The 14,108-nt window shown below is 43.3% G+C and overlaps 1 protein-coding gene across 5 annotated transcripts in view; it reads left to right on the forward strand.

Annotated features, from left to right (window-relative positions):
• Window positions 1-14,108, forward strand: part of PAPLN (papilin, proteoglycan like sulfated glycoprotein) — a 93,696-nt gene that overhangs the window by 52,779 nt on the left and 26,809 nt on the right. For 4 of the 5 annotated variants that reach the window (XM_075614268.1, XM_075614265.1, XM_075614264.1 and 1 more), the window contains 6 exons: window positions 5,466-5,546; window positions 6,230-6,402; window positions 7,668-7,791; window positions 7,917-8,043; window positions 10,942-11,004; window positions 12,605-12,812. In XM_075614268.1, the coding sequence (XP_075470383.1) occupies window positions 5,466-5,546; window positions 6,230-6,402; window positions 7,668-7,791; window positions 7,917-8,043; window positions 10,942-11,004; window positions 12,605-12,812 (776 nt within the window). The remainder of the gene's footprint in view (window positions 1-5,465; window positions 5,547-6,229; window positions 6,403-7,667; window positions 7,792-7,916; window positions 8,044-10,941; window positions 11,005-12,604; window positions 12,813-14,108) is intronic. The other variant, XM_075614269.1, reaches the window with a different exon arrangement.

Here is a 14,108-nt window from a genome sequence, read left to right on the forward strand (position 1 = left end):
CCAATGGTTCCAGAGATATTACCAGTTGCGTGCCCGCCTGGTTTTTAAAGGGGATTTTAATGGCTGTCTTATTGGAAGCCACAACAAACAATGTTACGACTTCATAGTGGTCTGTGAGACCCGTAAGATTTTGCAGCCATTTTATTTCCCCTGGAGAGAGATTTAAATCTGGTAACTTCCCCCCCAGAGTTTAAATTAAAGCCGTTCCACTCCGGAAGACCCCTTGATTCACATATTATAAAACGCACTTAATCCCCATAGTTTCTGCCTCGTCAGGAAAAAAGCACAGTCTTGTCCACTCTTGGATTTTGGGAAGAAAAAAACGAATTTGTGGTGTTCCCATAGAAGCAAAACCCAGAGAGAATAATGTAACATTACATAACTAATGCAAGACAGGCTCTTTCTGGCCGTGAAGCAGCAAATCTGGACTACTCAATTATTCTACGTTGTATTTCATTGTTCTAGCTCCGTGTATACATTCTGTGATATCGGTAATATAAGTATCCTTTAAACAGATCTGTTGTGTACAGATGTAGAACGACTCGCTGTCTTCAGCACCGCGGACACCGCGGCACCCGGGATAGTGTCTGCTGCGGTGGAGCTGCGCGGGGGTTCTGCATGGAAACCCCTGCCACGTTAATCCTTTGATCCTGTGCCCGCCGCGGTCATGTGATCGTGTGTGGCAATGGCACCAAGGACGGTTGGCCTTGCTACATCTGTACGTAATACATTGAGCGGTTATTCTGTACTGTAAGTCTCACCCATAATATCAGGGTATCTTTTTACAAGCTGTGACAGCTGGAGTTATGCAGACGTATTGTGCACATTGCAAAAGCTGGTTTTCTCTACCCAAAATGCAGTGTTTAAGGACTGCTGTAGGGCACATTATAGAACGGAAGAATGTGAGGACTTCCACACTGGAACATACATGGTTTTACATCTAAACTCGTAACCTAAAAAAGATTCCCAATATTTACATCACAAAGGAACCTTAATATCTATACCTGGAGTGCCAACTCCCATCTTCAAGAGGCACCAACAGGCCAGGAATTAGGGATATCCCTGCTTCAGCACAGTTGCCTCAATAAGTGGTTCGATCATTCTGACAGCCACTGATTGAGCCACCTGTGCTGAACAGGGATATCCTTAAAATGTGACCTTTTGGTGGCCCTGGAGGACTGGAGTTGGCCACCCTTACTTTATACTATCATAGAAACAGTATTGGGGTATTAGGGGATTTCAAATCTACCTAGGGACGCATTTACTAGAGAGCAAAATGGTGCAAGGGAAGTAGGCATGAAGACAGGTGGGGTAGAAGATTGTAGAAGTAATTTTTGGAATATATTTCCTTACGTCTCCCCAGCTGAAAACCAGGGGCAAAAAATAGCATCATATTTATCAAAGGAAGCTAATCCCATTAAGCAGCATTTGGAGTTTTCCCAGGTGCAATCCCTGGGGGAAAACAAATCTGCGTTCAGTTTAAAAGCAGGTCTGTGCACAGTTACTACAGCGTACAATGCAAAGCAAGACCACCGAGGCCTGCGTTCATTAGATTGGTGAAAGGTGACATCAGCCCAACACAGGAGAAGGATTTTATCTCTAGTAAAGGAGGCGATTGAGGAGACTTGGATCTTACTGTATGTTGAAATTATGCTACATTCACTATAGCATTGGTCGTAATTTGAACAAAATATAAATAAACATTTATGTCGCCTTGGCCAAAGGGTTAACTAAATAACCAAGTATTTTATTATTATTGAAGTATTTTACTCTATGTGTTTTGTCAATTGGATGCAGCGTTGGGCACCCCCTGTCTCTTGTTATATACAATTGCCACGCTCAATAGCGCTCTGGTTGACATAAATATATATTCACTTTGTGGTGGGTGTGGGAGTTTGAGCTTGCTGGGAATCTGTGTTAAATAAACATTGAACCTACCTCTTTGTTTTTGGACCTTGATTCCAGTCCGGTCCTCACAGGGGTTGTAGCACCGAACCTTTCAAAACTCTGTTCTTCCGTTAAAAATAACTTTTTATGCTGTTCTAGTAAAATAAAGATTAGAACATTATTATGAATCATATGTCCGGTTTATTTAATAGTTCTCAGCAAATATTCCTGCTGTACACCGCATATTAGATAAACGTAATAATGGAATCTGATTGTGAAGTTCTGTATATTGGGTTGTCAATACCTAGCAGAGCTTCTACATCTTTCACACACTTCTGCAAATGGAATTCTCTCATTTTCACACATTTGATCAAAAATATATAAAGCGGCAAAAAAATAAAAATAATCTAGGACCAATAGAGCTGACACCTCTGCACAATTCGTGTCTTGAAGAGTCAGCCAAAGGGGTAAGAAACATTTTTGGGCCCCCCAAATTAAAAATAAATCTAGATTTTTCACTGTGGCCCCGTTGTCAGCAGCTTTGTAAGCCCCCTCTTTTTCTCTTATATCTCCCCTCACACACTTTGTTGCTCACTCACCCCCTATATTTCTCTCCCCGTTCTCACCCCCCCTTTCATCCTCTCCTTCCCCCCCTCCCCAAGTATTTCGGACTTTCTCTCCTCCCTCCTCTATCTCCTCCTCCTACACACACACACACACACACACCTGCTTCTACACACACACACACACACACACACACACACACACACACACACACACACACACACACACACACACACACACACACACACACACACCCCTGCTTCTACACACACACACACACACACACACAATTCCCTGCTTTCGGACTCTCTCTTTCCCTCTATTTCGGACTCTCTCTCCTCCCTCCTCTCTCTCCTCCTTCTACACACACACACACACACACACACACACACACACACACACACACACACACACACACACACACACACACACACACACACACTTCCCTGCTTCTCCACACACACACACACACACACACTTCCCTGCTTCTCCACACACAATTCCCTGCTTCTCCACACACACAATTCCCTGCTTCTCCACACAAACACACACACACACACACACACACAATTCCCTGCTTCTCCACACACAATTCCCTGCTTCTCCACACACACAATTCCCTGCTTCTCCACACAAACACACACACACACACACACACACACAATTCCCTGCTTCTCCACACAAACACACACACACACACACACACACACAATTCCCTGCTTCTCCACACAAACACACACACACACAATTCCCTGCTTCTCCACACAAACACACACACACACACAATTCCCTGCTTCTCCACACAAACACACACACACACACACACACAATTCCCTGCTTCTCCACACAAACACACACACACACACACACACACAATTCCCTGCTTCTACACACACACACACACACACACACACACACACACACACACACACACACACACACACACACACACACTTCCCTGCTTCTCCACACACACACACACACACACACTTCCCTGCTTCTCCACACACACACACACAATTCCCTGCTTCTCCACACACACACACACACAATTCCCTGCTTACACACACACACACAATTCCCTGCTTACACACACACACACACAATTCCCTGCTTCTCCACACACACACACACACACACACACACACACACACACACACACACACTTCCCTGCTTCTCCACACACACACACACACACACACACACACACACACACACACACACACACACACACACACACACACACACACACACACACACTTCCCTGCTTCTCCACACACACACACACACACACACACAATTCCCTGCTTCTCCACACACACACACACACACACACACTTCCCTGCTTCTCCACACACACACACACACACACACACACTTCCCTGCTTCTCCACACACACACAAACACACACAATTCCCTGCTTCTCCACAAACACACACACACACACAATTCCCTGCTTCTTCACTCACTCACACACACACACACAATTCCCTGCTTTCGGACTCTCTCTTTCCCTCCTCTCTCTCCTCCTTCTACACACACACACACACACACACACACACACACACACACACACACACACACACACACACACACACACACACACACACACACACACACACACACTTCCCTGCTTCTCCACACAAACACACACACACACACACACACAATTCCCTGCTTCTCCACACACACACACACACAATTCACACACAATCCTGCCCTGCCGCAATCTCTAAGAATTGTATCTTGGGGGGAATAGAGGGGGGTGATGGGGCTCTTCCGGTCCCGGGCATGTCAGCTACTGCAGTGAGGGCGATGTTAGGCCAATTTACTGGGTGAGGAAACGGGCATGGGGAGGAGGAATTGGATTGTCTGCGCAATGACGGCCCTGACCCTGCATCAAGCAGAGGCCTCAGCAGCAGCCGGCGCAGGAGTTGGGCCCGATCTCTGGCTGGTCCAGGACAAATTTCCAGCACCAGGGTGGCAGGGCACCCCCGCACTCTTGGGCCTCCCCGCATTGCGGGGCTCAGCGGCACCATCTACATGAAGATAAGACCTATCTCATTACTGTTGAGTGAATAATTATCTCATCAGGAGTAGCACTTTATCTATGGCTAACCTGTAGGACCCTATCCCAACCCCTAATGTCTGTCTGTAAAAATCAGATATCTTTACATTTTAAACCTGTAATATCTCTCTTGTGTGAAAATTGTTTGTATAATCCGTGTTGTAAAAAGCTATTTAAAATGTTATGTTTATCTTCCAGATAAAAATGTCATCAATATATCTTTTCCATAAAATCATATTGGAAAGGAAAGGGTGGTTACTGCAAATAAAAGAAGATTCCCCAAAACCCATAAAAATATTAGCATAGTTAGGGGCATATCTAGTACCCTAGCTGTTCTGCATAATTGTAAAAATATTCGCCTCCGAAATAAAAATGATTATAGGTTAAAATTCTGTAAACAATAAAATTATTTTGATGTCTGGATAATTTGTCATGTTTGTCCAAATAATATTTGATGTCAGTTTTACCTAAATGATGAGCTATACAGGTATAGAATGAATGTACATCGCATGTGATTAGAGTCTAATTTTCTTTCCATTTCAGATCCTTAATTATTTGTATCAGTTCATGTAGGTAACATTATAGACAAACTACCATACCATGTAAATAAAAATCAACATACTCTGAAAAGATTTGTAGTTCAAGAACCAATCCCAGAGATTTTTGGTCTGCCGGGTGGTTCTATAAGATATGTTCTGTATCTTACAAAAGTGATTTAAAAAAAAAAAAAAAACACACAGCCACTCTTGGCGTTTTATTAAAAATACATTGAAATAGTAGTAGTTGAGCATGCTTATACTTTGTGCATTTATAAGCAACGACTCAATCTCCAGTGTATATTCTTAAAAAGAATGTGTATAACTTTTGGTTGAAACTTGTCAAATGTGCGATCACGCTATCTCCGCCCTGGTTTTTCAACTCCATGGTATGCCATTGATCTTTCAGGTTACAGTCAGATTTTCATCATTCCCAGTGGAGCCACCAACCTCCAAATTAAGGAAGTTACTGCAACAAGGAATTTCTTAGGTAAAATGAAAGCACGTGTATTGTGTGTGGTGTGAACGTGTCGAGTTTAGCAATGCAGACAATACACAATGTACTGCACCGACACACTTTATTCGAGCAAATACCCAGTATGTACCTGGCAGATACCTGGAATGCGCCGCTCCTCACCTCTGACAAGCCCCGTTGCGTTTGCCTTCCCAGCCTGGGTTCATGCCTGGCTGACGGGCGGCTGATCTGTTAAATGATAATGATTAGGATTTAATAGGCTGCAATGCTTCGCGTGTCTACCAGATGGCATAAATTCATGAATTGTAATGCAGTATATATATATATATATATATACTGTGCAGTATTGCAGCCAGCGGGAATAAAATGCTTCAATCCCTGCCTGGAAAATACCTCAATGCACTCGGGCAGAAAACAGTCACAAACCTCAATACACCCGGGTATACCCGAATTCGTGGGACTAGCCGAGCTCGAATAAAGTGTGTCGCCAGTGTAAATAAAATGTGCATTTTGTGGATAGCAGTTACACGTGTATGTACAGGAGTCCGCAGAAAACGACATCGCATGTCAATAGATGGACATCCGTGAGTTTATCTAACATATATCACAACCAACCATAGTAATCACACTTTATAAGATGAGAGTAGATATATTCTGTATTTCCACCTTTTTGTTCAGAAGTGACTTATTCTTTGCAGCCGTGAAGAATGCGCGTGGGGAGTATTACCTGAATGGGCATTGGACCATTGAATTCAGCCGGGGTCTCCATGTTGCTAGCACAGTGCTACATTATTATCGAGGCTCTGAGGGAGACTTGGCTCCAGAGCTCTTGTCTGCCAGGGGACCCACCACCGAACCTCTTGTTATTGAGGTATGTTGATCACTACTACATTGTAGATCCTTCCACCGTTGAGTTTTCATGACACAGGTCTTAAACTAAATATACCAGTTTCCTTCTGGTTAATAACAACATACCTATTGCTTAATAGAATAGATTCTATCATTATATAAAGCAGGCATTATCTGCCATCATCATGAAAGACTTGATATACAGGCATACCCCGCATTAACATACGCAATGGGACCGGAGCATGTATGTAAAGTGAAAATGTACTTAAAGTGAAGCACTCCCTTTTTCCCACTTATCGATGCATGTACTGTACTGCAATCGTCATATATGTGCATAACTGATGTAAATAACGCATGTGTAACAGGCTCTATAGTCTCCCCGCTTGCGCACAGCTTCGGTACAGGTAGGGAGCCGGTATTGCTGTTCAGGACGTGCTGACAGGCGCATGCGTGAGTTGCCATTTGCCTATTGAGCGATGTGTACTTACTCGCGAGTGTACTTAAAGTGAGTGTCCTTAAAGCGGGGTATGCCTGTATCTCCATGGGATAAGAATTCAGAGATTTTGTTCATGCCAGTATATTGAAGTCAGCTATAATATATAGGAGTACTGATCTCATAAGGGACTACTGCTACAACTATTGCCCTGCTATGTAATATACTGAAGGGCAAACAGTTACTCAGTTTCTACGCCACTGGTTTCTCCTTAAAAATAATATTCTATGCATACACCTTTTATGGGACGAGCATTTAGATCATCCCTGTTCATGCTTGTATGTCGAAGTCAGCCATACTATATATGAGTACTGATTTCATAACGGACTAATAATATACCTATTGGTCTGAGTATATCCTCCCCCCCCCCCCCCCCCCCACACACACACACTATCAATTTATTTTAGTTAGTTCTAGCCACGATGTGCGTGTGCCTTTATTTTACTTTGCATTATTAAAAGTTTATATTTTATTATAGTCTTAAGGTATCCAAAAGAATGCGACACACGGGATCTTCTAGTTCTTTTTGCAAATTCTATCACTATTATCACTATTATTTTTACACTGTGTATAATACAGATATACTTTGTATTGCGTACAATCCATACATTGATACTTTGTGTGTGACATCATTATGAGACTAGGAGAGGACAAAGCAATAGTCGCGGAGTGCTGAACCCGAGAGGAGTGCAGCTCACTGCGGGATTTAAATGGGGGGAGGGATGAAATGTAGTTGGGCAGTAGGAAGCAGACAGGTGATTGTGTTTCCTATGTTATGGTGCGTCTATATGCAGCTCATTGGACAAGAGACCAACCAGGGGGTGCAGTATGAATACTACATATCCAACCAAGGAGACATAGAGGAATATCAATGGAGTTATGGATCGTGGAGTGAGTGCAGCGCAGAGTGTGGGGGAGGTAAGTGCTTTCAGTCACTGGAGGGAGAGTCTACAAAAGAGAACATTTCTACTTCCATTCTTCAATAGGATTCAGACCCTAACTTGTGAACCCTTTCTATCGTTGTGAACCTCCTATTATAACAGGCTATCAGTCCCGCTTGGTTTTCTGCACGATAGATAATGAAGCGTATCCAGACTATATGTGTAGGCAGAAGCCGGCTCCATCACACAACAGGACCTGCAGCACCCAGCCCTGCCCCCAGATGAAACGGTGAGACACCTGTCTGTGCAGTAGGTGGAACTGTACGAAGTGTACTGTGTGTACTGTGTGTACTGTGTGTTCATGGACTTGCCAGTTCTAGATAATTAGAGACTGACTTGGCCAGGTGTCGTTTCACAGCGCACATTCTCTATGGTTGTACTAGGCAACACGATGGTTTTAAAGCAGGAGTGGCCAACTCCAGTCCTTGAGGGCCACCAACAGGGCAGGTTTGCAGGATATCCCTGCTTCAGCACAGATGGATCAATTAGTGTCTCAGACATAATGATTAAGCCGCCTGTGCTGATGCAGGAATATCCTTCAAACCTGACCTGGTGGTGGCCCTTGAAGACTTGAGTTGGCCGCCCCTACTTTAAAGATTTACAGACATATCAAATGCCCCTTTAACTGGGTGATGAACAGAAATGGGTTAAAGCAGGCCTTCACAACTCCAGTCCTCGAGGGCTGCAAACAGGCCAGGTTTTCAGGATATCCCTACTTCAACACAGCTGGCTCAATTAGTGGCTCAGTATGACTGAGCCACTAATTAAGCCATCTGTGCTGTAGTAGGGATATCTTGAAAACCTGTCCTGTTTGCGGCCCTCGAGGACTGGAGTTGTGCAGGCCTGGTTTACAGGGAACTACAGCCCCCAGCATTAATTATAACAAATACATATTAATAATATTTTTTCTAAATTGCCAGTCCCCTTTCTTTAACCTATTAAACATATCGCTGACGTTTCTTAAATATGCTCATAAGTGAGAAATCGGCTTTACCCCTCAGTGCAATATTCTCCTATTAACCATAAAGGCCAATAATCAATCTATTCATCTCGCCAGCTGAGAGGTGAGAAAATGTGCTTGATTTCAGCCGTCAGTTCTCCTTTCTTGCACTTTATTAAATACTTGTGAATACCTCATTTTTCAAGATTCGCTCATTTTTATACCAAACTAGCATTCACGCGGGATTGACAACCCAGAATGAAATCAAAATAGCCTTATACTGCTCAAAAAGTTAATTATTGCACTTTATGGAATAGGTCCTGTAGTCCCCATAAACTTGCCTTGTGCGTGATTATACTTCTCTTTCCTGGAAAGTGTTACTGGGATGTAAGGGTGGCACCAGGCATGTTACACACCCGTGCTCTGTGAGATCATTAACCGTTTCCCTCTGTACTTGAAAGAGGAGATATGAAAACCCACCGCCCACTAATATTGAGGCAGTGGCCCATCCTACTGTGTGCCTTGTGTGAAAAGGATTCCAATACCTGCACACATTACATTTGGTTAATTAATACTCTGTCTGCATTTTACCCTAAGTAGCACCAAGCTGTGTGACTGGAGGTGTGTTTAGTGCAGTGCAGTTAGTGAGATTATAGCGGGGAGATTCACTGATCTGATGTTAACTGCCATTTAAGTCAATGCCAGGTAACGTGGAGTCTCCGTGTGACACCCAGCATCATAACTTTATAAATAACGGACACAGGTTCTAAATGAGAGGTTTACTAGTGGCACGCTAAGGGAGGACAGACATCTTTTGAAGGGCAAAGTCACCTTGAAGTAAGAATCCCTGGTTTGAGTATCTAAGCTAAGTCTATCTAACCTTTTGTAAAGGACTTTACTTCTTAGGATAGAATGTAATTTTAGTACTGTGGGTGCGCTTTGTGGCATTATTTCAACGTGCCTGTATTGTACCATGTAAAAGGTATTTAACATTTCCATTTAAAAAGAGATTATTTGAAAACCGTGTGTATTGTAAATCAGCCCAGTGTTACTGGTTTTGAGTACACAAGCTTGTGAGTTTAATTCAAGTCTAATGAACTTATTCTATGTGTCCTTTATCTCCCGGTGTCTGAGTGACCGTTCAATCATGTAATAATAATATATCACTGTTATTTCTTTTCCTACCCACGCTAAAGTGCACTGCCAGGATTCTCACGCATGTCTGCACAAATGTTACTGTACACAATATTGGCATTTAAAATGCTGTGTAAGATATATTTAAGTGCTGGTTGGTCATGTGTGCAAGGAATGTAACTACTAGCCTTCTACACGTATTGTCTTGTTCACCAGACGATCTGGGCTTAGCCTGCAGTCTCACGGCTCCTAATGCACACCTCCTTATTAGATATGTACTGTATGTATATTTTTATTTACGTAGCGCCAACGGTGTATGCCGAGCTTTACAAAACAGACAATAGGATGCAGAGAATTACAATACAATAAGTGCAATAAATACACAAGCACACAATAGGAGAGGGAATCCCTGCCCAGGTGAGCTTACAATGTAACACAAAGGGCAGTAATTAAAGGATCGCAGCAGAGAGGACATTCCTGTCTGTACAAGTAGGAAGTGCGGACACAGCGACGACAGAATCAGCACATAGAACAAAGATTAAACTGCGCCTAGAACTATTCTCAATGGGCATGTTTTTGATCGCTTCTTTCTGGCAATTGGAAGCGCCTCTTTCTGTAGCCTTTGGTGTAGGCTACAGCAGGGTCAGAACAACAGGTCAGGCTTTCAGGATATCCCAGATTAAGCACAGGTGGCTCAATCAGAGGCTCAGTCAATGACTGAGCCTCTGATTGAGCCACCTGTGCTGAAGCAGGGACTAATTGAGCCACCTGTGCTGAGGCAGGAATATCCAGAAAACTTGACCTGTTGTGAGGAGGGGGGGGGGGGGGGTGGTTGAGGACTGGAGTTGAGCGCCCCTGGGCTACAGGATCATTACACAAACATGATATTTTTCCTTCCTAAACACATTGGGAAAATCAATAGGAATGGAGTAATGGTAACTGGCGAAGATTGCACGTACATATTCCACATGCAGATAAACAGTAGCTATGTATAGATTTAGTGCATGTATACTGTATGTGCTGAAAGTCATACATCTTTGTTCTGTGCAAAAGGATATCTTACATATATCAGCCAGGACTGTGGAGCCGCAGTGGATGGAACACAAAAATGAACAGGTAACACGGAGAGGAATGCTCTGCAGGAATGCTCTGCAGGAACGCCGCTTGGGGTTAACAAACTTTACTGATCTTCTGCTTCCCTCCACCAAAGGTTCAAATTTAAAAGCCAATCAATCAGGTGCTTCCTGGGTGTCCTGTAGGTGGTTTAACTCTTACTAGCAGGTGGTGCTTTGCTTCCGCAAACAATACTGTATAAACATACATGCCAACAATGCAGAGAGCCCAAGTACACGTCCTGGCTAATCTTCATTCAGCTGGTTTTTTTTTTGTCCTGTTCTGGGCTTCACCTCTGGTCCTCACTAAACCTTCTGAAAGATCTTATGATATTTGTTTCGGGATTTAGCCATTTCCAATTCACCAAGGTCTCCGCCATCTTTCCATAGTTGCAGAATGATTTGCCTTTGAGTCAGGGAAGCTCAAGTCACTTTCTCAGAGATGATTAGAGCTACATACGTAGCCACGTTCACGAAGGAGGAGACCGCAGGAAACTGCACGAAACCAGGTGTAGCTTAACACATAGGAGATTTGGATGCTCAGACAGAAGGCAAGAGGCTGGCATGGAAATCACTAGTCTTCTGCCTAGTTCAACAATGTTGGCATGTACTGTATGTATGGAAGTAAACTCTCTTCCAAGTGCTGCATACAGGTTTGGTGATTCACACCCGTTACATATTCTTATGATTTTTCTTTTGTCTCGTGATTTGCCTAAATTAGGCCTAACCCCAGCAAAATAACCCACTCAGTGATCATATTTACATGTGTTTTAGCTTCTGCAGCAGGGGTGGCCATGTCCAGTTCTCAAGGGCCACCAACAGGTTGTTGACTGAGCCACTGATTGAGCCACCTGTGCTGAAGCAGGAATATCCTTAAAACCTGATCTGTTGGTGGCCCTTGAGGACTGGAGTAGGCCACTCCTGTTCTACTGCAATGTCTATTTGTACCAATAGATTCAGTTTTAAAATGGTAGTAAATGTCCCGTGTGTAAAGACAATGTATTTTGTTCACGTCTATTCAACATCTAGAAACAAATAACAAAGTCTGAATAAACACACGTTGTTCTTATTAAATGACATTCTGTGCATTAGCCGGGTTTCTTGTGGATGCATGCAGAGTTTGCTTTTGCTTGCTATAGAGCGGGTGTTGGTCCTGCTGAGTACTGGAGAAGGGGCTTGGGGTGTTGGGTGCTTAGAGCTGAATGTACATTGCTGTGAGGGCTTTCCATGCTGTATCTTACAGAGCAGAACAAGTTGCAGTAAGTTGGGTGAATCTGTGTCCTACACAAAGCACGGTGGCTATGAACTTGCACAGTCACAGTAACTTAATACTTTGTCCTCAGCATCAGCTTCAAATGTTCAAACTAGAGCTGACTTGTTTGGCTTACAATTTATTAATTATTTCTCGTGAAAAAATCTATTTACTTCCACAGTATTCTATGTGGATCTTCTTTTTCACCTATACACACTCTCCTTTTATGAGTAGGAGGTCCTTATTGGGCCTAGTTGAACTGCTCAACTTCACTTCAACGTGTTCTGCCACTGACATAATCAAATTGTGCAATGGTTTCATATGGTCTTTGACAACCCCCTGTTACTTACAGCTGGAAAGCTTCTGAATGGGGGCCGTGTTCAGCCTCCTGTGGTGGGGGCACCCAGACACGCTCAGTATACTGCATCTCGTATGAAGGGAGAGCTTCCCACCAGGTGGTGAGCGATGCCGACTGTGCCACGTTCACAGAAAAACCATCTACTCAACAGATCTGCAACCTCCGGTCATGTGCTAAGTGGAGTGTGGGGCCATGGACAGAGGTGAGTTAGAGCCAAGCCCAGGACAGGTTACAAGAAGAATGTCATCTTACAAACAGTAACTGTTCAGACCACACAAACACCCTTAGTTTTGTTAACCCTGTCCGTTGGTTAGTAGGATGCAAGAGTCCATGTACTGTGTCTTCTGTAAGTTTTGTATGTACTTTGGGAGGTTTGGAACTATGTGATGATACTTGGCATAAACCTACACAATATCATGTTAATTTCCATGGTACTTGAAGCCTGTAGTCGTTGGGGGTTATTTCTCAAGCTCTGTTATGGATTAAAGCACCAGACTGGGCGTTACCACTCATTCAAGTCATTGTGGGGTAATGCCTGTTCGGGTACGTTAACTTGTAACGGAACTTGATGACTCGGGGGCTGTTCTGCATCACATTGTGCATTTGTTTTCTAAACTTGATATACTCCCTTAGAAAATATCTGAGGACACATTGGAGGGTCTAGAACCGTGGTCTCCAAACTCTTCAGTACGAGGGACACATCGTATATTCTACACATTTTCGCGGGCCAAAGGAAAAAAATCTTTTTATATATTTTATAAATTAATGAATACGTTTTATTCGGATCTTTTTGGGGTAATCGGCATGATATGATTCAGAACAAAAGAAAAATATGACAATTACAAAGAAAGGACGCCGTGCTTACACTGGGAAATGATATATAATGAGCAAAAATATATATATTTCAAGCTGCTGCGGGCCGGATAAAATCTTGTGGGGGGCTGATGTGGCCCCCGGGCTGTAGTTTGGTGGCCCCCGGGCTGTAGTTTGGAGACCCTGTGTCTAGAATAACAATACAAGCTCCTGCGACATTAGCAATAACTTTTGTTACTATGGTCTCAGCGATGATGAATATTTGTTATACATTTCTAAATCAATAATCTCTTCAATTTGCAATATTTGATCTTGCAATCTTCTGTTGAAAAAAAAAAAAAAGAACTAACTGTAACGGGTATTCCTCCTACCCCAATTGCAGATAGAGTGAATGTGAGGGGGAACCTATATGTTACCAGGTGTTGTGCGTATACCTGCAGGTTCACAGGAGGCCTGAGCCTCCGCTGATGGGAACCTGGGGTGAATCCTCTGGAACGGTCTTACTTACAGCGCCTCCACCTGTGTAGGATTCTAGGAGTGTAGAATGTTCCCTTACACAGGACCCACATACACAGTAAGCACATACACCGAAGTGTATATATAAGAACAGTTTACTGTATACAACATAGAACATAACTCATACATCAATGACAATAACCTTAGTGTCACCCCTGTAACACTGGGC

The sequence above is a fragment of the Ascaphus truei genome, chromosome 9 (assembly GCF_040206685.1).
Source record: "Ascaphus truei isolate aAscTru1 chromosome 9, aAscTru1.hap1, whole genome shotgun sequence".
Taxonomy (NCBI): Eukaryota; Metazoa; Chordata; class Amphibia; order Anura; family Ascaphidae; genus Ascaphus; species Ascaphus truei.